Source organism: Epinephelus lanceolatus, chromosome 11 (assembly GCF_041903045.1).
Source record: "Epinephelus lanceolatus isolate andai-2023 chromosome 11, ASM4190304v1, whole genome shotgun sequence".
Taxonomy (NCBI): Eukaryota; Metazoa; Chordata; class Actinopteri; order Perciformes; family Serranidae; genus Epinephelus; species Epinephelus lanceolatus.
In genome coordinates, this window is record NC_135744.1 from 23785304 (window position 1) to 23811108 (window position 25805).

The following is a 25805-nucleotide window of genomic DNA, read 5'->3' on the forward strand; positions in this document are numbered from 1 at the left end:
TTCAGTTATTTCACCTTTTTTTGTTAAGTACATAACTCCACATGTGTTCATTCATAGTTTTGATGCCTTCAGTGAGAATCTACAATGTAAATAGTCATGAAAATAAAGAAAACGCATTGAATGAGAAGGTGTGTCCAAACTTTTGGCCTGTACTGTATATATATATATATATGAGGATGGAAGAGTAAGTATTACCACTGGAGTAATGGTGGAGGCAACTGGTAATGTGGCCTCACATACAGCCAAGGCAGCAGCAGAACAGGGGTTGGCCCAAGCGTTCACATATGAAGTAGTTAAGAGAAGACCTTCTGGGTGGAGAGCGTGAGGGGAGTTGGCAGCAGCCTCCACTGTGAGGCCAGTGATGTTTGTGTCTGGTGGCAAAGGGCTGGGCAGCATGGAGACTTTGGCAGCAGAGTTCCCGTAGGACTGGGGAGAGGGCAGGTTACTGGAACCCGTAGGGTTGCAGGGTAGGGGTGGCACAACTGGGGCGGCGACAGCTGGACCTGCCATGATGGCAGCCAGCTTGGAGGGCACATTGACTGGTAAAGAATCACAGGACTCCCCATGGGCGGACATGGTGCGGACAGTGAGCTCCTGAGCTGCCAGCAAGGACTGCATCTGAGAGGGGCCCAGCAGGGCACTGCCGGCTGTTGGGGAAGACACCTCCAGCACCTAGGATAGGAGAGCAACAGGTACATTTTCAAGGAATACCCCCAAATGACCATTTGTGTCAATTACTTACCCCATGCTACACTGAATACATGAAGACAATTTTGTTGTTCTCCCATGCCTCATAGGTGAACGAAGAATCCAAAACAGGAGAACATTCTTAGGGCTTGTGTCCAGAAAAGCGTTGGCAGTGCTTTTTTTAATGACATATAATGGGTTTTGTTTCTATGACAACAATATCTTGACACCGACATTAGCCAGGTAGCTAACTTAACGCCACATTGCCACAGGGTTGACTACACAGTCGACTTTAAGCTTACACAGCGAATGGCGATAAAAACACTCGCCAGCGACACCCAATGTACGCCAGCCGATCTGCTCCCAAGAAATAAGCTTTTTTGACTTTGTTGTGACAGTAGACAGTAGCCTAGCTAAAGAAGTGGCACCCTTCTGAAACGTTCAAAGATTTTCAACTTCAAGCACTCAGAGTGGCTGCACAAAAAAGGCGGGGTGCTCTGAAAAAAGACGCTGGGTGCAGCGGTTTTCCTCCACTCGCTACTCATTAAGAACAACTGAAAGATGACACTGGCGCTAAGAAAAAAAAAGCTTAAAAATGCATATGACAGGATAAATCAGACTTGGATTATACTGCACGAGTTGTGTGAGAGTTTGTAAATGGATGTTTTGATATAGTTTTGCTGTTGATAAATGTGGACCCCTATGAGTTGAATACATCAGGAAATTTCTCCGTTTTTGGATTCTTCATTCAACTCCATAAATACTACGATTAAACCAAAACGCACTGCTTAGTCCAACAAACACTCCAAGTTCTTGCCTTTTTCTTGTCAGCATAAATAGTGTATCCAGTGACACGGACTCCATTGGAGGTCCCGGCAGCATCTATAGTGACTGGCAGCCAGCTGATGAGGGCAATGCCCGGGGAGGGGCCATGCTCCAGCTGGACATCCAGAGGAGCATCAGGGGGACCTGCAGGGATGGAAAACATCATACCACAGCCAGCGGCAAGCAAAAAATAAAAAAAAAAAGTTTTTATATTCATATTCACTCATACTGAAATTACAGTGCATGGGATAAGAGATTCTTATCACAAAGGGGACATGATTCTATGGAGAGAAAAAGAAGCCATCTAAAACTCTAAGGGGACATTAAGAAATGTAGAAACCATATACCTGAGTTCCCAGACTGTGGGCATGAAACTTAAGCAAATTTGAAGGATCATTTAGAGAAAAACAACTCAAAGCTACTGACACTAATCACACATAAGCATCTTAAGTTTAAGATTTATTCATGAAAAATGAAATATTGTTGACTGGGAGTAGAGTGGTGATATATACTGCCGCCACAAACTGACATTAATTGATGATTGGGATTAAAAAAACTCAACATCAGTGACTCAATTCTCACCAAAATATTAAAAGACCTCACATTTCGCTTCCCTGTTTACATGGAATCCCAATTATTTGAGATTATTTTTGACTTGTAGCAATGCTTTGGGGGCAGGGCAGGAAAATATCCATCAAAAGAGGAAAGGGCATTTCGGTAATTGCGTCTTTTTTTACTGTTTCTGTTGCAATCTGACATATTTCAATCCCTCTGGTCATAATGTCCTCGTAAAATAATTCCCTCTTAACAATTAGCTTAGTTTAAAATTTCCACTGCAGCTACTCAGAAATATGTATGAAGCTGATTTGTGTAGGATATTGGGAGTGAGTGTGAGTCTAAGTATGAGTCATGGCACAATATTATTGCATACTACAAATTGCTAAGTATTTTTATGACATATACTGCAAAATATTGCAAGTTAAAAAAGTGTTTTTGTCAGCATCTGTTTTCATGTCGTAAGATGGGGCTTTCAGTCTCTTCGTCTCACTGCAATCATTTTTATTGCAGCAAAATATATCTAGTGGACTGAGGAAGTAACATTTATGATTTATATCATTAAAAATCACTACTTGGTGTCTGTGTATCAAGACAATATTGCCACATCAAATATTGCAACAATATGCTGTGTCTATTTTTCCCTTTTATAATGACCAACCAAGTCACCTATTTCCCTTTCCTTTGAAGCAATACACTTAAAGAAAAGGTGAGTCAGAGCAGCTCTCATGAATAAACTAATGTTCTTGTATGAGGGGTTCAGAATCACCACTGCTGAATATAAGGTTTTAATTTGGACTGCAGGATACAACACACTGAGCTCACATGACGCTCTGCTAACTGTGTTGTCCTAATTTAAGAATCGCTGCCCAACAGTTTAGTTAGTTAAAGATTCTCAAAAAGTTGTCCAAATTAAACCTTCTGGATCCAACATTTGAGCTCCACTCGTCCTTACATGCTCTGTACCTTCTCTTGTCCAACATAAATATATTAGATTTTAAATGCAGAAAATTAGTCTTATTGATTCATGACCCATAGAACACAGATGTGTAAGTGTAGATAAAGAACATCTGATATTACATAAAACACTAAATCCTGACCTGCCATCAGTGTAGTGAAGGTGATGGTAGCGCTTCTGTGTTCACGCCGCTCCACAGGTAACTCCCATGGCGTGCGGTGTGGCCGTGCCTCCACTTTGACCGTGTACTGCAGGCTGGGCAGGAGGTTATTGAGGCACAGCGAGCAGCAGCCAGCCTTCACCAGCTCACACTCCTCCTCATTCAAGGACACAATGTGCACATAGTTACTGTTGCTGGGCAGCCAGGTCAGGTTGGCAGAGGTGGCGGTGATCCTCTCCACACGCAGTTGCGTGGGCGCCACACAAACGTCCCGACCGACCAGCATGCTGCAACGCAGCTGGTCTGAGGGGCCCTTTTCTGTCAGGCTTTGCACTGACACACGGTAGGCCTTGAGGTTTATGTCCAGCCGCTCCAGCACCGCTTTGGTTTGGGCACCGAAGGGCACATTGAGCCGCAGCTCCTGGTCCACATACACATTATAACTCCACACATTGCCCCACCCAGCCGGCACCAACGGAGGGTCCCAGCCGATGATGATGCTCTTGGCAAGCTGCTTGATGAGGGTGAGCTTACGTGGGTAAGGCACAATGTCCACTCCCACCTCCTCCAAATCCAAGTCCAGGCCGTTGGTGAGGGGGGCTGGGACAGCCAAGGCCGATGCTGAATCTGAGGGGGCTGAGGCAGGGCCGAAGGCGGCAGACACCTCGGTCCTTTCCGAGGCGCTGACGCCCACGTGGAGGTGATGCTGGTGGCTGGCACTGTGCAGGCTGCTGTCTAGCAAGGAGTTATGGGACATGTCCCCCGTCTCTGGATGGTGTGTGCTCATGACATCGTCATCCGATACACGTTCCACAAAGTTAGAGGGGACCAGCCCTCTCCGTCCATCCATCAGCTCACCTGGGAGGAGTCACAATAAACACTGAGTACCATGCCAAGACAGAAATATGAAACTGTAGATGCAACAATTAATACTCAAGATTTACCTTCATAGAAGCCATCATCATCCATGTCTCCATACACGTAGATGTATTCTCCAGCAGTGAGTGGAAGCTCCACTTCAGGGTTGTCATTGGGGCCATCATACGGATTATAGCTGGAGAAAATTAATTTACCATGAAGTCATTTTTAAAACACATATTAAAGGGTAAGTCCCATATTTTTCAACCTGGACACTATTTTCCCATGGTTTTGTGTCTAAGGGACTAACGGGAACAACAATTTTTTAAATTCATCCAGAATTTAGTTAGTTGAAAAAGGTTGCAAGTAACCACTTGGGGCATGTTGGTACGGTTGATGTATGTCCATTAAACGTGTTTGCTTTTGCCACTGACGGGCTCAAATAGTTATTGTAAATGTCTGATAACATTATGGAAAGGATCCTCACAGAGACAGATCTTTTTGTTAAAAAGTAATATACTTTTTGTTTAACCAGAAACAGCCACAAAATAGCCACTGCCAAACCTACCAAACCCCATTTAAATAAAGAGTAATTTTAGCATGCATAAAGCCAGCATATTTTCACATCTAACTCAGAAATTTAAGAGTTAATTTTAATCAAACCAGAGTTGGTCGTTGTTGGAACAGTGGAAAAATGAACCAAGACGATTTTTCTGAGTTTAATTTTGTGTCTGTCCACTTTGAAATACGTGTGTTTTATGATGATAAAATTACTGTGTATTTAAATGGAATCTGGTGGGTTTTGCGATGGTGATTTTTGTAGCTGTTTCTGGTTAAAAAAAAGGATCTTTCTCTTTGACAAAAAGGTCTAGCTCTGCAGAGATTGTTTCAATAATGTTGTCAGACATTTAGAATAACAATCTGAGCCTGTCAGTGGCAAAAAGAAACACTTTTAGCAGATGTACAGTGACACTGTGGCCGTATCGTTGTCTCTAAATACTGGACCAATTTCAAAATGATTGTCTTTATATTTCACTTAGACAAAAAAACAAGGTAAAATTGGGTCCAGGTTGAACAAACACTGAAGTTATTCTTTGCTAAACCTTGCTTAAGTTTGATACTTACCTGTATCTGGCAATGAAAACCTGAAGCTTTGCTGCTCCTCTGCTGGCTGTGTAAGGAGCTGGGGCTACATCAATATCCAGCTCCTCCACTTCACTGGCAGTGTCCACCTGAGAACACCATGAACAAAAGATAAATGGTTTGGATTGTTTAGGTAATACTAAAACTGCTTGCATTGCCGCGCAAAAACTAATTAAAAAGACATCTATCTCATGTGACGATACTGAGTACGATATTCTTGTTATAAGGTGAGTTAATATCAGTGAGTCACTGTTAGTAGAGAATCACTTGGATACCTGATTGTGACTTCCATTCATAGCTGTCACACACGGCACAATAAGAGGGTGTGTATATTTATAGCTCCCTGGGAAAACCTTTTTAAGGATAATCACTTACAACTACTACTGTATAACCTTCATAATCCACAGTGGCGAATGGATTATCTCACTAAATATGAGCTTTATTGAAATGTGTGCTGACGAGATGAAAAGACCACCGACCTGTCTACCGTACAAGACCTGACACTGACTCTGTGGACACATGGCACAACAAAAACACCAAATGACTCCTCTCGTGAATGAGCAGAGGGAGCTGTGGCATATTCAGCTACAGTCTCTGTCCTCGCGTGAGATGACAGGGAGGTTAAGGAGGGCTTTTTAATCCATTAAGTCCCCACAATCAATGTGATCGTGCATGGCTGTCTTGGTAATCTTGATGAGCAATCTGCCTGAGCATGTAGAAACAAAGAAAGCGGAAGAGCTGCAGGCAGGAGTCCTGCATATCGATGTGACCTAGGTGAACATTAAGACACCAAACTTCCAACCAAGGATTAAAATTAACACTAAACCTGACTTATTTATAGCAGGTCAAAAGAAAACCATTCTTTGCCATACATGCAAAGTGTATATCACGGCGACAGTTCAGTGTTTCCCCTAGATCAACTAGGTGGCTCAGTCTAGGTGGCTCTCATATGTCTGGAGACAGCGTCTGATGTTTCTACATCGACCCTGGCCCCCAGGTTGATGTTGCATGTCTCTTTCGAACAACTCAAATATTTTTCACAACCTTCATTTTATTGTCAGACATTGTTTGGTTCTTGGAGGTGCCTCTTGCTCCAACTCTGTGTACTCCAACTGAAGCGAAGACTCCACGGTGTTTGAAAGATTTGAATGGTTTTTTGGGGGGTGTTTTTCCTTTTATTGGACTATAATGGGCTTAAATACCCTTGTTAGTTTTTATCATATTCAGGCAACCTCATCCTGTTTTCATTTTTGGTCAAATTTTAGTTGACTCAAAGTCTGGGCATGTTAGTCATATCTTAGTGAAAGATAACCTGAACTATCTGAGTTTTAGTCAGTCTGTTGATATTTAGTCTTTTTTAGTCATTGGACAATATTCTCGTATATGTAGTCAAGCAAAAACCATCATCACCTTGTCTTAGTCATGGCAAAAAAAGGATGTTGAAACACGTATTTAGTCACAGTATGTGTGAAGGTGACTGAAACTGCTCCTGAGAAATAATCAGTACACAAGTGTTTATTCTGAAATGAGTAACGTACGATGATTCTTTGATTCTCAGAGCTGGTACCTCGTGTGTTGGACTTGACTTGTGTGGACTGAGGTGGGTGTCAGACTTGGGGGTGAGGTGTGTGGTCTCTGACTTGCTGGAGGAAGAGCCTGACTTGCTGACACTGATGGTGGGCAGCTCTCGATGCTTGGTGACGGGCGAGCGCTCCACCCTGGACAGCCCTGCAGCGTGGGGGGTGGCCCCGAGCCGCAGTGCAGCAGCCACATCTAGCAGGAAAGAGAGGGGAAGAAGATAATACATAATCCATGACTTTAATAGATGACACCCCCCCCGGCCCTCTCACTGGTTTAACTGGCTGAATCCACGAGCAGCAAGGTGGGTGAGGTCACTGGTTGACATGCAGGACACTCAAGGTTGAACCCGGCTGATTAAACAGTGGAGGAAAAAAAAATCCTGTGTCCATCTGTCTGAGGTCAGAGGTTGCACTACCTTGTGTCACACCAGCACTGTTAAGGGGCTTAACTGGTTCATTTCTCACCTCAGCCCATGAGCACTGACCCTCATGTGGGGGTGAGGACTACAGACAAGCTCCGCTGCAGTGCTGGACTGTAATGGTGAGGGTGAGATGACGGGTTAGAACATGCCGTGCTTCTTGTGACAGTCCCAACACATATAATGAGTAACAGTGACGGACAGAGTACCGAGCGGATCATTACCCTCAGGGCAGGAGAGAGTGTCACCTCCCTCGAGACTCCAGAAGGCTATTTCACCCAGGGACACCATATCCCATGAGCCACCAGTGCAGTCTAAAAACACATGAACAGTGTAGAAGAAAAAGGTTGGACATATACAGGAGGAAAGATTTGGACTAGATTTGCACTGTTGTTATATTTAAAGGGTAACCAGAATTTTCAACCTATTTTCCCATGTTTTGGGGTCCACGTGACTGATGGGAACATTTTTTGAATTTGGTCCAGTATTAAGTGAGATGGCTGTAGACAGACATGGCCAAGCAAGCTGCACTCTGGGCATGTTCACACTGTTAATTTACATCCACAAAAAAATTGTTTGTTTTTGCTACTGACAGGCTCAGATTTTTAACAAGTACCTGACAACATTATAGAAAGGTAGATCCTTTTTATTTAACCAGAGAAATCCCAGAAATCGTTATCACCAAACCCACCAGAGTCCATTTGAATAAACAGTAATTTAAGCATGTATAGAGTCAACTTGTTTTCACATCTAACTGGTTGAATTAAGGGTTTATTTCAACCAAACCAGAGCTGGTGGTTGTTGGAACAGTGGAAAGACAAACCAAGATGGTTTTTGTGAGTTTTATTTTGTTTCTGTCGACTCTGAATGAAGTATGTTTAACCACAATAAAATTACTGTTTCTTTAAATGGAATTTGGTAAATTCGGCGATACGGATTTCGAGGCTGTTTCTAATTAAACAAAAATGATCTTACTCATTAACATAAATCTCTATCTCTGTGGGGATCCTGTGCATTATGTTGTCACACACTCAATAACAATCTGAGCCTGTCAGAACAAGCACTTTTAGTGGACATACATTGACCGTACAAACATACCCCAAGTGGTTACATTGCAGCCTGGACCAATTTCAACAACTGTTGTTCCCATTCGTCACTTAGACACAAAAACATGGTAAAATAGAGTCCAGGTTCAAAAATACCCTTAAGGGCAGTTGTGGCTGGGTTTACATTATAATAAATATTCTAAAAACATGTGCCGCTACTTCACAATCCGAGTAAAACAAGCTAAACTGACACTGCTCACTTTGTAATTACTGATAAACAACATTGATGCACTGACATTTTAGGCATCATTTCATGTGCCCTTACTGTTTAAAAGGAAACTAAAAAGCCAATAATGAGCAGCTGAAAGGATGCACCCCTGATGGGACAGTTAAAAAACGTGGATGTTCTTGAAAGCATTTTGTACATAAAAGGACTGAGGCGATGCTTTGTGCCTGGGTTCAGTGGCTATTTGGTGATAAGATTTCCTTTGCAACTGAAAACTAACTAAGGATACACACTGTGACAGTTGAATTTGACAATGATGCAACTATTAGAATATCCTAAAACAAGACGGATTAAGGCAGATCACCTGACATTATCTCTTGTGGAAACAAGGCTGTTGACACCACTGTGTATTTGCCAGTTTACACTAAACATCAAAAGGAAAAGTACAGATAATTGCAGTAAGGCATCTATCCTGAGTAACAACTATGATTCTCTCTCTGTACAGGTTGTACTGTTGGGTGTGGGTACATGTCATGGCAGCATGGCTCACCTCGCTCTGTAGTCAGGCCCACCCCATTGGTCAGAACTGAGAGGCCGGGGTTGGTGAGGAGGCTAGAGCCAGCCACGTCCACCTTCGAGGCCTGCAATCGAAACTTCTCCAACTCCTGGGACAGCAGGCCAAACTGTTCGCTCTGGCTGCGACATTTGTCCTCCAGCTCTCGTACTTTTGACTACACATACAGCGTCACAGACAGGAAAGACAGCCATACAGTAAAAAAGCAGTTTTAAACCAACTGACTAGATATGCAAGCAAGTGAGCTAAGCTTTACTGAACAGGTTGGTATTGTTTAAACATACATGTAGAGGTGTGTGTTTCAAAGGGGACCTATTGCGCTTGTTTTCAGGTTCATGCTATTTTTGGGGGTTTATACTAGAACACATTTACATGCTTTAATGTTCAAAAAACACTTTACTTTCCTCACACTCTTTGTGCTGGAACACCTGTATTTTTAGCGCCCGTCTCTTTAAAACCTCACAAGTCCTCTGTATCTCAGTGTCTCTGCAGCATCATTGCAGCCAGGAAATGAATAGTGGCACTTTCTACCATGAATAATCACCAATAAAAGCTTCTTAACACAACTGTTCCAGCAGGACTACGATCCAAAATCAGCAACAAAGACGTGTTTGCCTGTCGTTAGCATGTAGCCTCATGTAGTAGCGTATGTAAAGTAAACACATGCAGTAGCGTGCGTGGAGCAGATGACGATATAAAGAAATCTGTCCCAAGCTGACGTCATGTTGTCTTGTTGGAAACAGAGTAATCTGACCGATCTGACACCTGATGCTTTTGCTCACACAGATTACTTTTACAGACATTTACCTTGTTATATGAAACTTTGGCTATGTTTAATATGAACATCCAACACTGTAACATTATCACAAAAAATCTGGAAAAGCATAACAGGTCCCCTTTGAGGTGGATCTTGAGTTTTGTATTGTAACACCTCAGTCATGTGGATTGATCTGACCCTGTGGGCCTATTTTCTTTACAGCACGACGACAAGCGCAAGCAGTGCTCCGACAGTTTGCTATTTTTTCTGACCTTGAAATTCACTTTGTCCGTCTGTGTGTTATTTTAGTGGCCAGTGCAGAGTGCATGATGCACAGGTACTGTAAGAGGAGAGGTGCAAACAGGTGGGAGGGTCCTTCAAATGAGTCACCGCAAAGCCAGTTGTTGGTATTTCATCGAAAAAATGTATCTAAGATTTTGAGAATAGATATTTAGATTTCTGCTTCTGGCGTCACTCAGGTGCCACTTTAGTGCTTGAACCAACAACAGCAAACTTATAAAACACTCTCTGACTAGTAGATGCATTTAAATCAGCATCAAAAAAGAACATTTGATGTGGATAAAGCAGGAACATCTGCATTTATCGAGTGATTCTGACAGTATCTGTTATCCACAGCTGCTTCATAAAAAGCTTCTCCTTTAGTTCATTAAATCTGTGCAGCCATCTGAAGGCAGCAGGACACACACACATACACACACATACACACACACACACACACACACACTACCTTGCGATTGTCGTTATGCTTGCACGATTAAAACAGGGCCCTGTATGTAAAAGCAACTTAAATTATCAGAGTCATGCAGAAACCTTTTTGCCTGTACAGACATTTTAAAATGAAATACTGCAATGTGAGGTTAGGTTTCTGCAAGACAGACGACATCTGTTAAACATTTGTCATCAAACACAAAAGACAGAGAATCACAAGCTCAGCGTAAAGAAAAAGGGAAAGGAATAAAGGCAGGTCGCTTTCTGGCAAGATGGGAAACAAGAGTAAAACCCAGAGTTGGAGGGGCAGCATATGTTATGATGAGAAGTTAAATTACGTGCTTCTGTTTTACACTTCATTCACTTCAACAAAGCCACTAGACTGCAGGCTTATTTGCCAGAACACTACAGAGGTTTGTCTCAGCTCCTCTGAGTTTCTATATGTGGCTGATTTCACTTCAGGTTGCGGTGGGAGTTTCCTGGCAGGCAGATCTGACGGAGGCTTCTGCACAAAACTGTCTCAACAACATTTCCTGTTAGCTCTCACCTACGCAAAGCGAGTCGTTATCTGGCTACACTGAGCTGAGGCGCTAAAACGCTGAGAGAAATCACTTGGAAACCTCAAATGAATGCTCAATTACAGCAATCAGCAATCAGTGACATGTTGGGTATATACGTAGGGAGAGTTTACCTCGGTATCATCAGATCAAATGAGCATGGTAAGTGTGCTCGGTGCAGCTGGGAGCATTAACTGTGCCACATACACTGTTTTCTGGTCTCATGTGAATGACCTGATTTTACACACACTTCGGTAACCTGAAAAACTGCATCTGCATCAAATGGGCCTCTGTGGCCACATGAAGCATTTATGGAAGACTAATTACTGCAGGGCTGACACTCCTGCTGGCAGCTGCAGTATACATATAACACTGTGAACCTAAAGTGGATATAAACAAGTCTTTTGCTTTAAGATGCCTACTTATTAATACTACCAAGTGTTTTACTGTGCTAGTATCATAGCACTGAGATCAGGGTTTGTTACAGTTGTTTCTTGCTTTGAACAGGAGCTATCAAGAAGCCAAGACAAGCCAGAAGAAAATAAACAAATATCTATGTTTCTGGCTGCTAGAGTTAGCCATGTTGCTAATGCTAGCAACCAGAAACAAACCTCCATGATCTATTGTCCGTTTGATATTCTAAACAAGGAGTGTGTTTTCTTGCGGTGGCTTTCCTAAAATTAGCTGTGGTTAATTGTAAGCCAGGCTCTGATTAAAAGAGTTTTAAATTCTTAAGTGATACTGAAATCAGGTTGCATCAGACACATCAGGAGCATCTTCATAGATGTTCTTGTCTCTAATCTCAAACGTTAATGTTAATAACACTTTGCAGTGAGAAAAACAAAAGCAGACGGCTAAAGGGGTCTCGATGAGAAAATGGTCAGCTTGGGTTGTCTATACTTCAGTGAGAACTGGAGGTGAGATTTTATGTCAGTTTTAATTTCAGTCAAAAGTATGCTAGCTAACGTTAGCATCAAATCATCAGAGCGGCCCCGATGAGCCTGTAAACAGTTTGAGAGGTTTCACACTGGATCTGCACACCTCTCACAATACAAGATACTCTGTGCTGAAATTTGGTACCAACCAAGGTCCCAGACCAGATTTCTCTGTTTGTCAGGAGGTAAATCAGGAGACCCTTTTACACTGCTTGATTTTCAGCTAATGTTGGGCCGTTTTGCCAGCAAGCTGCGAGCGTTTAGACACACAGAGCCGGATTGGCAAGTTGATCCGAGGAGCCCAATTTTCCGCCTCGTAGGGTCGTCATATTGGCGGAACCTTTTTGGTTTACGTCACTGTTTATGTCACACGCTGAGCTACACATTTTGTTACTTGCTCACGCCCCCCATTGCCCCGAAAAAGCCGCATTCTGTATAAATAAAAGTAGGTAGGCGCCATTTTGCTGCACTCCCCGATTTTGCTTTTATACTGCCAATGCTGAAAGAAGACTGATTGGGCTTTCCTGCAAATTTGAACAATTCCTATTTAAAAAGGGCTAGGGATAAGTCGGCCAAAAAGTTCTGTAATGCTAGCCTGGCTTTAGCTTATTCTATTATGATGAAGGAGGCTCTGAGGAAAACAGAAAGCAATCCGGTTGTCTTTGCGACAGCGGCGTCAATAATATTACCATTTAGAAACACCGGTGTTGTGTCAAGGACTGTCCCCTTGTCGATGAATGTTTCCCCTCCATCTAAACCTGACCAAAACAATCCGCCCTAACCCTAACCACCAAGATGGACACACTATTCGATGGGGGAACATGTATGATACAACACGGGGGAGGAAAAGTCGTCTGTTTCCACTTTAGCTAAAAGTAACAGGGGTTTGGTGGTTCTACCTGCAGAAGGTAGGGGAGGTTTTATGGCACTAAGGTAAATTGGTTAACAGTACCTGCATGCAGTCCAGTGTACTCTGGTTAGCAAAGAGATAACACAAAGAACAAAAAAAGATATACAAAGGTAAACACATGCTTGTGAAACAGTGAAACTGGGAAAGAGAAAACATATTAATAAAAAAGAAACACAGCAGTCTGAAAATCCCGTATCACTAGAATGTGTCTCTACCCTCGGCAGCCAACAACTGCCTTTTAAATGAAGAAATTCATTCTGCTTGATCTTATAAAATGTGTTTTTAGCAGATTACAAAAGGCAGTGCGTCAACTTGGGAACAAAGCTCAGGTTCCTGAGAGGGGAAGAGACTTTCTCCTGTGATGCTTTGAGTTTAAATAGAGACAGAAAGTGAGAGAAACAAAGCAGGAGGAAGGAAACAAGCATTTTTTGTTAAAAAAAAACAAAAAAAAACAGGAGCAACTATACTCTACCAGCTCCCTCCGCAACACAAGCTGAGTCAACTCCTAAAATAAAATACACACTTCATTTAGCAAAATGCACAATGTGAGAAATACAGACATACAGCCATCAACTGTGGGGGACTTTTTTTTTTTTTTTGCATCGTTTAACATCAGCAGCCAGTCAGACAGATGGGGGCTTCAACTGTCATCGACTGTCTGGATTCATTTTGAATTCAAAGTGCTTTACACTCACACTGAGAGTGAATATAAATGTCACACTGCAGCGGCGAAGCCATCTGTTCAAACGGTTTTCCAGACCCATGAGTGCTACAAAAATATGACTCTTCTGCAACAGCTTCTCTGCCAGGTGTTTAGATAAGAACGAAGAGCTCATTGTGCTGCTTCTGTCTACTAAGAGCAGGAGGGTAATACAAATATTTATACTCTTTTTGCTTGGTTTCATGGAGGAAAGAAACACCTTTAATAATGAATTAGAGTTGATCTCATCAGACAGCTAGTGCATAAAACACTCCTCCCCTCTTTTGTTGGGGCTGAGTTAATCACTCCCTTGTGTGACATAATAAACATGGGCACACTTGATTTTTGTTTAGGTAAGTCATTCTAAGTTCTTGAGTGTAATAAAAGCACTACATGGTATAGATGTTATGTTTTTGCTGGTGTAACACAAACTCACCTCCAGCATCTGAACCACTCCTTCATGCTCCCTCTTGGCGTATAACTGAGCCTGATTAAAAAAAGAAAAAAAAAAAACAATATTAAAGTCAGTGTTACATTGGTTGTTTGCTCTTAAAATTCACATCACAGTAAGCTGCGTGTGAAAACACACAATACTTTATTGGTGCCCAAAGGTTGCCTCCTGCTGGGCGTGAGGTTTAAATAGCCTGGGGGACCTGAGGGTTTCATTTCAGCAAGAAAAACACTGGTCAAATATGAAAAATGTACAAGAGACTGTGCTCCTCACCCGCTGTAACCGTTTGATTTCATCCTGTTTGAACTTAAGGATAGCCAGTGCCTGCTCATGTTCCAATTCCAGCTGCTGCCTTCGCTCGGCGACCTCTCGCATATGCTGTTCAAAAAGAAAAGCACATCAGAAAGCTATTTTGTAAAGTAGCATGGTAAGGAGTGAAGGCGAAAATAATACCTCACAGTATCTGAGCTCAGCCGTACCTTTAGGACCTGCTCTAGGTTCTCCAGTTTGGCACGGAGTCTCTGGTTCTCCTCGAGAACTGAATTGTGTTGAGCGGTCACTTCAGAGAGATCTTCCCTCAGCTCCTCATTCTCAGCCCGAGTCTGAGAAACAACAGCAGGAGGACGGAGATTTAATTTTATTGCAGACATTTTTATAGTTTTGATCATCATTTCTCTTGGAGTAGAGATGTCACTGCATCCCCAGGTTTCAGCATTAAAGGGTAACGTCAGTATTTTTCAACCCTGGACCCTGTTTCCCTATGTTTTTGTGTCTAACTGACTAAGTTTCGAAACTGATCCAGTGTTGAGTGAGTTGTTGTTTTTGTGAGTTTTATTTTGTTTCTGTCGACTCTAAATAAAGTGTGTTTTACGTTGGTAAAATTACTGTTTATTTAAATGGAGTCTGGTGGATTTGGTCATCGCGATTACTGGGCTGTTTCTGGTTTTAAAAAAAAGGATCTTACTCTTTCACAAAAACGTCTATCTCTGTCGGGATCCTTTCCATAATTTTTTCAGACACTTAGAATAATAATCTGAGCCTGTCAGTGGCAAAAACAAGCACTTAGTCAGTCTGATACAAAAACATGGAAAAATTGGGTCCAGGTTAAATCAATGACGAGATGAATATGACTATGAAAATAAATAAATGGTGCAATAAATACATAAATGACTTTCAGTTTGATTGTGATTCATTGTTGCTTTGGTTTGAATCTGTGTGATAACCACACCTCATTAACATGAATGTAGCAGATGGACATAAAAAGCTTCCTGAAATTAATAAATGTGGAAATACGAATAAAAAGTCCCCTGTCAGTGGCAAAAACAAGCACTTTTAGTGGAAGCTCAGTAAAGGTGTGTTACATTGCAGCCTGTTTCCTCTCGCTCAGTACTGCACCAAAATTTTGTTGTTCCCATTAGTCAGTCTGACACAAAAACATGGAAAAATTGGGTCCAGGTTGAAAAATGCTGAAGTTATCCTTTGAGTTGGTGAGTAAACTACCCCAACTGACAGCTCTGAATGCCACAACTATGAAATCTAGAGCCATTTTTATTGAGACACAAAAAAGCTTAACACGTTCATGTTGAAACTGACCTGGTCGAGCAGCTGTGCCTTCCTCCTGAGGAGATCTGCCTCCTCCTTTAGTTGCTCATTTTTGCCTCGCTCATCCTCAAGCTGGCTCTCCTGTCACCAAACCACACGACAAAGTTCAGATAAAGCTGAGGAAGTCCATGCCGTCCAAGTCATCCTACGGTAATGCTAAAACCAGACTGGAACTCCGCCAGAGAGCATGAGAGGAGAAGGAAATACTGCTTACCAAATCCAGACATCTCTTCTGCCGCTTCTTTACTTCATGCTCAAGGTTTTCACATTCTTTTCTCTTCTTGCTCAGCTCGCTTTCCTGAACCAACAGTGAGAACAAAACAAATAGAGTTACACTGAATCCTTAGTTTGAAATCTAATATTGAGTTTAGATTTGGCATGGTTTAAAACAGGGCAAACTTTCAAACAAAGAGCAGCATATAAGAGCAAAACCAGTAAAAACAACATGGAATATAACGTCAGTGATTTGCATTTACATTTTACTATGCAGAATGCATTGGCTTTAGTTTCCGTATTGACCTCTGACCCCATAGCAATGAGGTATTGCAAAGCTTAGCATCCTTTAATTATTCTAAATGCAGCTTACATGCAGGACCAGCATCGGAGAAATCAGCTTATTTCAGCCACAGGACCTCAATCAAGTATTACTGCTGTGACCGTGTGGGGGGAAGCTACAGGACAGACAGGCTAATTACAGACCACCAGCAGCTGACTGGAAGAGATACTGCACTAGTGATGACACAGCAAGACAATAATGATAATTAAACTGCAATCTGTGGTCTGATTTGCTTGATTGTGTATCAAAGGCCTGAATAATGTGTATCAAGCAACAACGTTGTGTTTTTATAGGCAAATTAGGGCTGTGAAGCTAAACTACCGCGATGGCGGCACTGATTGGAACTTAAATGTACTGTCAGCTGTTTCACAATCAACGCTTCTAACTTAACTTTTTATTTGATGTGAGTCCAACTTAACTTGTGTTTTTCAGACTTTTCTCCCAGAAACAGAACAACCATGGGACCTTATTTCAGAAAAAACTATGGGTGGTATGAACCCCGAGAGACAAATAATTATTTTATCCTGTTTTAATTGTTCCATGAATTACACACACGATATTTGTCTATTTAAAATATAGTTGTGTAAGTGATTGCTGTCAAACTGTTAAAGTATACAACTGTGAAAATACATAATTAGAAAGACTTCACACCTAAAAGTCACGTTCTAGATGTCATGGAGCTCTCTTTTGCTGAAGCTATGATGCCTGTGTACTCCATATAGATGTTCTCACACAAGCACCTCGTCTTGCTTGTTCTTTCACTTCCCTTGTAGTGATTTCAATTCACTTATTACTTTTTGCCTCGTCCTGGAGGAACAAAGTGAAACGTGCCCAGCTAGTGGCAATAATAATATCAGTGATGAATATTGTGCAAGAGGAGAGATGTAGTTCAGTTAGCAGTTCACACAAAACCAAACGGACAGACCTACAACAAACTGCATCTGTCTTGACTTATTAAATCATCTCTTGAAATGACAAACATCAAAATATGTTTGTCAATGTGTACTTCGTGGCGTGATTAAATTGGGATCAAAGAATTGTTTGTCTCTCACTGTTCACGACCATACATATTTCTGCCAACATAAGGGACATCACCACTGATTGTCCACTTCCTCATGATCTAAATCCTTCTGATGGCCAGAGGATGGTATAGACAAACGTGTATCTCCTCCCACACACATATGGAGTCATAGGTTGCTTTATGTCTCCTCTGCACTCTTCTTGTTTTTTAACTTTATTTTTTAAAATGTGAGATACCATTGTGACATGTAACCGAGATAAATTACTAACAACACCCTAAGCAAAATGAAGAAAGAAAGCACAAATACAGGAAGAACCAAAAACACTCATACACAAACCCTCAACAAGGTAGAGAATATTATATCGGAAATAATAATAAGTGACTAAATACAAACATGTACATACTCTCCAAACCCCTGCACCCCCAATTCCATACAATTCATTCCATGTATACTTCAAGTTCGTATATCATTCACAGCCCCCCCTCTAAAACTGAGGGCAGAAGTTCATTGAACAATTAAATTAAACTCACAATTCATCGATAAACTGTCAAAATGATAAGGTTAACAATTTGCTTGGAAAAAATGCTGTTGATAAATGAGTAAATACAAAATAAAATTAACAGATAATTAGAAAAAAACAAACAAACACACAAAAAGCACGTAATGTGGGACTTTCAAAAGGGCCACGTTTAAAAAGCATCAGTCATCAGCCACAACAGTATGGAATGACATATACAGTACAGGCCAAAAGTTTGGACACACCTTCTCATTCAATGCGTTTTCTTTATTTTCATGACTATTTACATTGTAGATTCTCACTGAAGGCATCAAAACTATGAATGAACACATGTGGAGTTATGTACTTAACAAAAAAAGGTGAAATAACTGAAAACATGTTTTATATTCTAGTTTCTTCAAAATAGCCACCCTTTGCTCTGATTACTGCTTTGCACACTCTTGGCATTCTCTCCATGAGCTTCAAGAGGTAGTCACCTGAAATGATTTCCACTTCACAGGTGTGCCTTATCAGGGTTAATTAGTGGAATTTCTTGCTTTATCAATGGGGTTGGGACCATCAGTTGTGTTGTGCAGAAGTCAGGTTAATACACAGCCGACAGCCCTATTGGACAACTGTTAAAATTCATATTATGGCAAGAACCAATCAGCTAACTAAAGAAAAACGAGTGGCCATCATTACTTTAAGAAATGAAGGTCAGTCAGTCCGGAAAATTGCAAAAACTTTAAATGTGTCCCCAAGTGGAGTCGCAAAAACCATCAAGTGCTACAACGAAACTGGCACACATGAGGACCGACCCAGGAAAGGAAGACCAAGAGTCACCTCTGCTTCTGAGGATAAGTTCATCCGAGTCACCAGCCTCAGAAATGGCAAGTTAACAGCAGCTCAGATCAGAGACCAGATGAATGCCACACAGAGTTCTGGCAGCAGACCCATCTCTAGAACAACTGTTAAGAGGAGACTGCGCCAATCAGGCCTTCATGGTCAAATAGCTGCTAGGAAACCACTGCTAAGGAGAGGCAACAAGCAGAAGAGATTTGTTTGGGCCAAGAAACACAAGGAATGGACATTAGACCAGTGGAAATCTGTGCTTTGGTCTGATGAGTCCAAATTTGAGATCTTTGGTTCCAACCGCCGTGTCTTTGTGAGACGCAGAAAAGGTGAACGGATGGATTCCACATGCCTGGTTCCCACTGTGAAGCATGGAGGAGGAGGTGTGATGGTGTGGGGGTGTTTTGCTGGTGACACTGTTGGGGATTTATTCAAAATTGAAGGCACACTGAACCAGCATGGCTACCACAGCATCCTGCAGCGACATGCCATCCCATCCGGTTTGCGTTTAGTTGGACGATCATTTATTTTTCAACAGGACAATGACCCCAAACACACCTCCAGGCTGTGTAAGGGCTATTTGACCAAGAAGGAGAGTGATGGAGTGCTGCGGCAGATGACCTGGCCTCCACAGTCACCGGACCTGAACCCAATCCAGATGGTTTGGGGTGAGCTGGACCGCAGAGTGAAGGCAAAGGGGCCAACAAGTGCTAAGCACCTCTGGGAACTCCTTCAAGACTGTTGGAAAACCATTTCAGGTGACTACCTCTTGAAGCTCATGGAGAGAATGCCAAGAGTGTGCAAAGCAGTAATCAGAGCAAAGGGTGGCTATTTTGAAGAAACTAGAATATAAAACATGTTTTCAGTTATTTCACCTTTTTTTGTTAAGTACATAACTCCACATGTGTTCATTCATAGTTTTGATGCCTTCAGTGAGAATCTACAATGTAAATAGTCATGAAAATAAAGAAAACGCATTGAATGAGAAGGTGTGTCCAAACTTTTGGCCTGTACTGTAGGTCAATATTAAATCAATGACGAGATGAATATGACTATGAAAATAAATAAATGGTGCAATAAATACATAAATGACTTTCAGTTTGATTGTGATTCATTGTTGCTTTGGTTTGAATCTGTGTGATAACCACACCTCATTAACATGAATGTAGCAGATGGACATAAAAAGCTTCCTGAAATTAATAAATGTGGAAATACGAATAAAAAGTCCCCTGAAATTAAAAAAGGAGTCCTCTGAGTTATCAAATGAACTATACTGATTGACTCAGCACCCAAAGAGACAGCATACACACTAACCTCAAAAACCACAAAAGATCTTTACCAGTCATCCGGCATATTTCATATCCAAAGATATAAAGCCATTTCAAATCAGACAAGATTAACCCGATGACATCACACACGTCGTGAAAAACGGCTGGGGATGATGAGTGTGGACCATTGTGTCTGTCAGCCATGTCTGGGCATGGTTTTATGACTCCACAATCGCGTAATCTGACATAATGACTGTCAGAACGGACAGAAATGTGGTGTAGTGTGAACCCGGCATTAAATACTGTAAGGTGAATTGATTCCAGTATGTTTAAGTGCCACTTCAGGAGTTTAAAGCATATTTTGATGATTATCAGGATAATATTGTGAGAATTATTTCGGCCAGGATAATTGGACTCATCTAGTCATCTGGACTGAAGTGGTAGGCTGAGCGACGTTGCTCGCATTACTAAAAATATCACCTGCATGCTTTGTGGGTTAAAGTCATCTCTCAGGGGGTTTTACTCAGTGTTTACTCAGCTGAGGTGCTTTTCCTACACCTGTTACTCATTTAACTCTTCTAGGATACCCCACTGTCTAAAGGCCTTTGCACTATGGAGCTACATTAGGGTCAAAAGTTTTGTACTTGAAAAAATAAAATTTGAAACTGAAAATTCATGTGTTGATCTTGAATTTTGAAAAATACAACAATTTATTCAAAATAAAAATAACGGTATGAAATGTTTTTTCAGGTTAAATATAATTTTGATTCACTTTGGTAATTCTTTTGAATGAATAATTTATTTTCACTTTTCACTTCCATATGTATTTTAACATTTGAGGTCTTCTTTTTTTCAGTTGCATGTTTTATCTTTTCAGATTCAGATCTTATTTTTTACAGTTTCAAATCTTATTTTTTCACTTTTAAATCTTTTTTCACTTTCAGGTCTTTTTTTTTCAGTTTCAAATCTGTTTTTTGAGTTTCAGACTTTTGACCCTTATGTGGCGTGGGGGGCGTGGCATCAACTGAGAGGGGTGTGGAATCATGAGTGACCGTGCCTTCAGGGAACGTAGGAACTAAAAACATTCTGACTCAACACTTATATACACCATATTCATGTGACTGGCAGTGTAAAAATTGAAGCCAGTGACAAACTTCCATTTAGAAATCTGTTTTAGACAGCACTGAGCACCAATTGCGGTATAAGAGCGATAAATTATGCCAGATTTTGCAGTTCAACAGCCACATTTTAAGTGCTGATATGTCCGATTTCCACATAGCACTGTGAACGCAGCGTAGTGTCCGTTTTGCTTGCGATGATGGCGTCCAGTCGGTTGGGTCAATCTGCTGGAGCCCATACATCCAGCACACAGGTGAGAAATGTTAACTAAGCTTTGGGAAATCATAACAAATATTAAGGTGTCGTTTTTGTGACAACATACATTTTTTTTTGTGACGTCTTTTAAGTGGCGAGTTTGTCAGAGCTGGAAAGTGTGATTGTCCACAGCTCCATCATCACGGCCCTGTTGATGCTTCCTCATCCAGTAAACGTGTCCCCTGGATGAAACCTTTGAGCTAGGGGAAAAGTAAACAATCCTAAAACACCTCCCTACTCACCTGACCTGGCTCCAGGTGATTTTTGTGGCACCAGGTGAGTAGGGAGGTGTTTTAGGATTGTTTCCTCTCCCCCAAGCTCAAAGGTTTCATCCAGGGGACACATCTGGATGTGGAAGCATCAACAGGGCTGTGACGATGGAGCTGTGAAAATGTATGTTGTCACAAAAACGACCCCTTAATGTTTGTTATGATTTCCCAAAGCTTAGTTAACATTTCTCACCTGTGTGCTGGATGTATGGGCTCCAGCAGATTGACCCAACCGACTGGACGCCATCATCGAAAGCAAAACGGACACTTCGATGCGTTCACAGTGCTATGTGGAAATCGGACATATCAGCACTTAAAATGTGGCTGTTGAACTGCAAAATCTGGCATAATTTATCGCTCTTATACCACAATTGGTGCTCAGTACTGTCTAAAACAGATTTCTAAATGGAAGTTTGTCACTGGCATCAATTTCTACACTGCCAGTCACATGAATATGGTGTATATAAGTGTTGAGTCAGAATGTTTTTAGTTCCTACGTTCCCTGAAGGCACTGTCACTCATGATTCCACACCCCTCTCAGTTGATGCCACGCCCCCCACGCCACATAAGGGTCAAAAGTCTGAAACTCAAAAAACAGATTTGAAAGTGAAAAAAAAAAAAAAGATCTGAAAGTGAAAAAAAGATTTGAAAGTGAAAAAAAGATTTGAAACTGTAAAAAAAAAAGATCTGAATCTGAAAAGATAAAACATGCAACTGAAAAAAAGAAGACCTCAAATGTTGAAATACATATGGAAGTGAAAAGTGAAAATAAATTATTCATTCAAAAGAATTACCAAAGTGAATCAAAATTATATTAAACCTGAAAAAACGTTTCATACACTTATTTTTATTTTGAATACATTATTGTATTTTTCAAAATTCAAGATCAGCACATGAATTTTCAGTTTCAAATTTTATTTTTTCAAGTACAAAACATTTGACCCTAATGTAGCTCCATATTGCACAGAGTCAGCTTATTTTGCATGCGTTTTCTTAATCCAACATCCAAAAAAACAAACAAACAAAAAACATTACACTTAGAAATCTTGCACACAGAGTCCGATACAAAACAAAATGTAAAGACATATTTGCTCCTTTCTCTCCTCTGGGGTTACCCTCCTGGCTGTCCTCCCTCTCTGTCTGTGTGCAGTCTCCATCCTGTATCACATTCTCCTCCTCGTCATCATCCACATGAATTTCACTATCTTACCTGCTGAAAGGTCTCTTGTTGCAGATGTATGTGTCCTGCAGGTTACGCCACATTTTCTTCACTGCTTCTTGGTCAAAAAACTTTCTAAGGCCTTTTGGCGGATGCGAAAAAATGCAGCAAATTAAACCTGTTCTGAACAGTGAATGTCAGAGTCAGTGTGCAAACATGACTGACACAACGTGAGGTTGGATTCTTATTTAGATGTACTACAATTTCAAAAAAAGGACTCAGTGTGCAAAGGCCTTCAGATCCCACTGTTCCTCAGTCATGCTCTTGGAAAGACAGATAGTCTATGGTGTAAGGTTAAGATTCTTTCAAAACACCAAAGGCAAAAGGTGTCCAGTAGTTCAGAGGGTAGAGCAAGCACCCATGTACAAAGGAACTGCCCTTGCCGCAGTGGCTGCAAGTTTGATTCCAGTGTGCGGCCCTTTGCTGCAAGTCATCCCCCCCATCTCCCCCTTTCATGCTTGGTCTGTCCCATCTAATAAAGGCATAAAAAGCCAAAAAATCTTGAAACAAAAAACAAACAAACATTCCAACTACATTTAAGCTAGTTTCACCAAAGATGAAGCTCACATAAATAAAGTTACTCCTCACGCAGCCAGTCTGAGTACTGTTCAGTTCTGAAGGATCACACTGGCTAACTTAAATTATACACTTGCTCATTCCCTTCATATTTATGCAGATTTAATTAGGACTTTGGTGAAATGAGAAAGCTGTGTGTAAAGACCCATTTTGGAGACTTCAAAAGCATCACATCACTTCTTAGAAAACACAGCAGAACATCTGCACAATAATTATGGCTTCTTCTCAGAAAACTGCACCATCAGCTTTTCAAAATACTTCTGACACAAATCACAGTTATGGAAATAACTGCATGTACACGGCTCAGTGAAAGGTGAGGAGACATGAAGCCTTATACTGATACTAATGATATCATCAGTTAATGTGCGGACCCTCCATTTCCCATCCTGATAAAGAAAGTCAGCATGATGCTGAGAGGGAAAATGAGACCCACTTGTAGAAGCAGCAAGGGCAATGTGCTTCCCTTCTGTTTCCAGGGGACAAGATCAAAATAATCCCAGCATTACATAACAAATCTGACTATAGTTTTTCCTTCAGTGGCCGTCAGCTCAGTCGCAGCACTGAATTCAAGCTCCAGTTTCACATGAAAACACAAAGTGGAGTGCTAGATACGTGCACAATATGCAGTTATTTCTGCCAAGAGGAATTTAGGCAAGGCAAGGCAAGGCAATTTTATTTATATAGCACCATTCATACACAAGGCAATTCAATGTGCTTTACAAGGGAAATACGTTAAGATAAAGATTTAGGACTCTCATGAACAAAAAAACTGCTTTCAAGAGAACAATATTAGACTGGATTTATAATTAAATTTAGACAGAAAAAAAACCAAAACAATCCATATGTAGCATGTGAGCCCTGACAAAGCGCACCACTAATGGAGTTTGCATGCTGCGCTCCAAGACAACATCATTCTGAAATATAAGCAGAGTGTAGCATCAGATTCTCTCACCAGAAACTGTAGGTGCTGCTCCTCTGTGTGGTCCTCCTGATGGGAGGGGGTCGGGCTAAGGCCCGGGTGGGGCGTTACTCGCAGCCCCGACTCCTCCTCCTCTCCGGGAGTCTTCTCACACCTGGATGGAGCTTCATCTAATACCACACACGGGGTCTCTCCTACAACCTGACAGGGACAGAGACAATCACTCAGTCAGTCACTCCATATTTACAATCAGTCAATCAAACCTGAATTTATACAGCACCTTTCTAACAAATCAATGCACTTTAACGTGCTTTACAAGAGGCTGACAAAACTTAGGATGTTAAGAACAGTAACATGAGTGGTTTTAACATATTAACAGGTTTTATTGTAGTGGACAGATTTATTCTATGCAACTGGAAAAACCTGCAGCATGGCTTTAACTCATGACGGAGACTGCTGCCTAAAAATATGATTGCCAGGGTTCGTAACATCCAAAGCAAAACTAGCCAGACATAGTTTTTCTTATGGCTCACATTAGAGGTGCATCTTAGACATCTTAGAGAGGGTACAGGGTACTAAGGGAAAGGGTGAGTGTGTATGTATATGCTGCACAGTCCATGCAAGGGATGTCCTGATCTGATCTCAAACATCAGTATTAGGGCAGATCAAGGCATTTTTTAACGGATCTGAATCGGTTATATTGAGCTACATCGAGGATCCGATCCTTTGTTCAAAGTCAGCAGTCACACAGGTGTTTTCACTTGCAAAGCTCTTGTGCAAAGACACGCAGAGTGCAGCTGTCTTCAACTCTCCATTCTTCTTTTTTCCTCCACTTTGCCGACCTCCCATGTGTGAGCCTCGCCCATGGCAAAACACTACACGCCATAACCGACAGCACAAACACAGTATGTGACTGTTTATTTATGTTTTGTTCACCAAAATTCTGAATGCTCGTTTTCATTTCAGCAATAACCACACTTGCCATGTCACTGCAAAGTGTGACAAAAGCTCTGGGAACAAAAAGCACATAAGAGTTTGAAATCAATGTAGCCTAATCCACGCAAAAGATGTACAGACGAGGAAAAGAAACACTGAATGAAATGTCGTTCATTCAGGTAGCGAAGGCAGCAACACTGGAGAACAGTCTTCTCTCCTCAAAGGACGGAGACATTCCCTCAAGACAAGACAAGATCAAAAAGATTAAAGGAACGGTTTGATATTTTAGACCTATTCACTTATTCTGTAATAAATAAATAAACAAACAATAAAGAACAGCTTGGATGCAGGATTTTTTTTTTCTTAATGCATTACAGAACTTTTCATAAACTAAAAGCATTTCTGAGAGGTACTCTGGTGTATATGCTCATGTAGCGCCTGATAAACTAATAAAAGAATTTAAAATCAATACGTTAACTAAAAGGTAAAGATTTTAAAATAGGTGTGATCTGAATTTTGCATAGTCTTTTTATACTACTACTCTTTTTGCACTATGAATTTCTGCACATTCTGTGGACAATATTGCACATCTTTGAGCAAACTACTGCTTCTAAAACCTGCACAGCTCTTTCATTTTAATTCAGAT

The 25805-nt window shown here is 41.2% G+C and overlaps 1 protein-coding gene across 13 annotated transcripts in view; it reads right to left on the bottom strand.

Moving 5' to 3' along the window:
• The window catches only part of tspoap1 (TSPO associated protein 1), a 96796-nt gene that overhangs the window by 17136 nt on the left and 53855 nt on the right, over positions 1–25805 (bottom strand). For 8 of the 13 annotated variants that reach the window (XM_078172389.1, XM_078172388.1, XM_033610596.2 and 5 more), the window contains 15 exons: positions 24257–24424; positions 15887–15970; positions 15664–15753; positions 14550–14672; positions 14344–14448; positions 14056–14106; positions 13392–13424; positions 9008–9188; positions 7410–7499; positions 6754–6959; positions 5169–5275; positions 4130–4239; positions 3168–4043; positions 1505–1656; positions 196–672 (listed from right to left, as the gene is read on the bottom strand). In XM_078172389.1, coding sequence (XP_078028515.1) covers positions 196–672; positions 1505–1656; positions 3168–4043; positions 4130–4239; positions 5169–5275; positions 6754–6959; positions 7410–7499; positions 9008–9188; positions 13392–13424; positions 14056–14106; positions 14344–14448; positions 14550–14672; positions 15664–15753; positions 15887–15970; positions 24257–24424 — 2853 coding nt within the window. Of the gene's footprint in view, positions 1–195; positions 673–1504; positions 1657–3167; positions 4044–4129; positions 4240–5168; positions 5276–6753; positions 6960–7409; positions 7500–9007; positions 9189–12961; positions 12983–13391; positions 13425–14055; positions 14107–14343; positions 14449–14549; positions 14673–15663; positions 15754–15886; positions 15971–24256; positions 24425–25805 lie in introns of all 13 variants that reach the window. The other 5 variants (XM_033610604.2, XM_078172387.1, XM_078172390.1 and 2 more) reach the window with 3 other exon arrangements.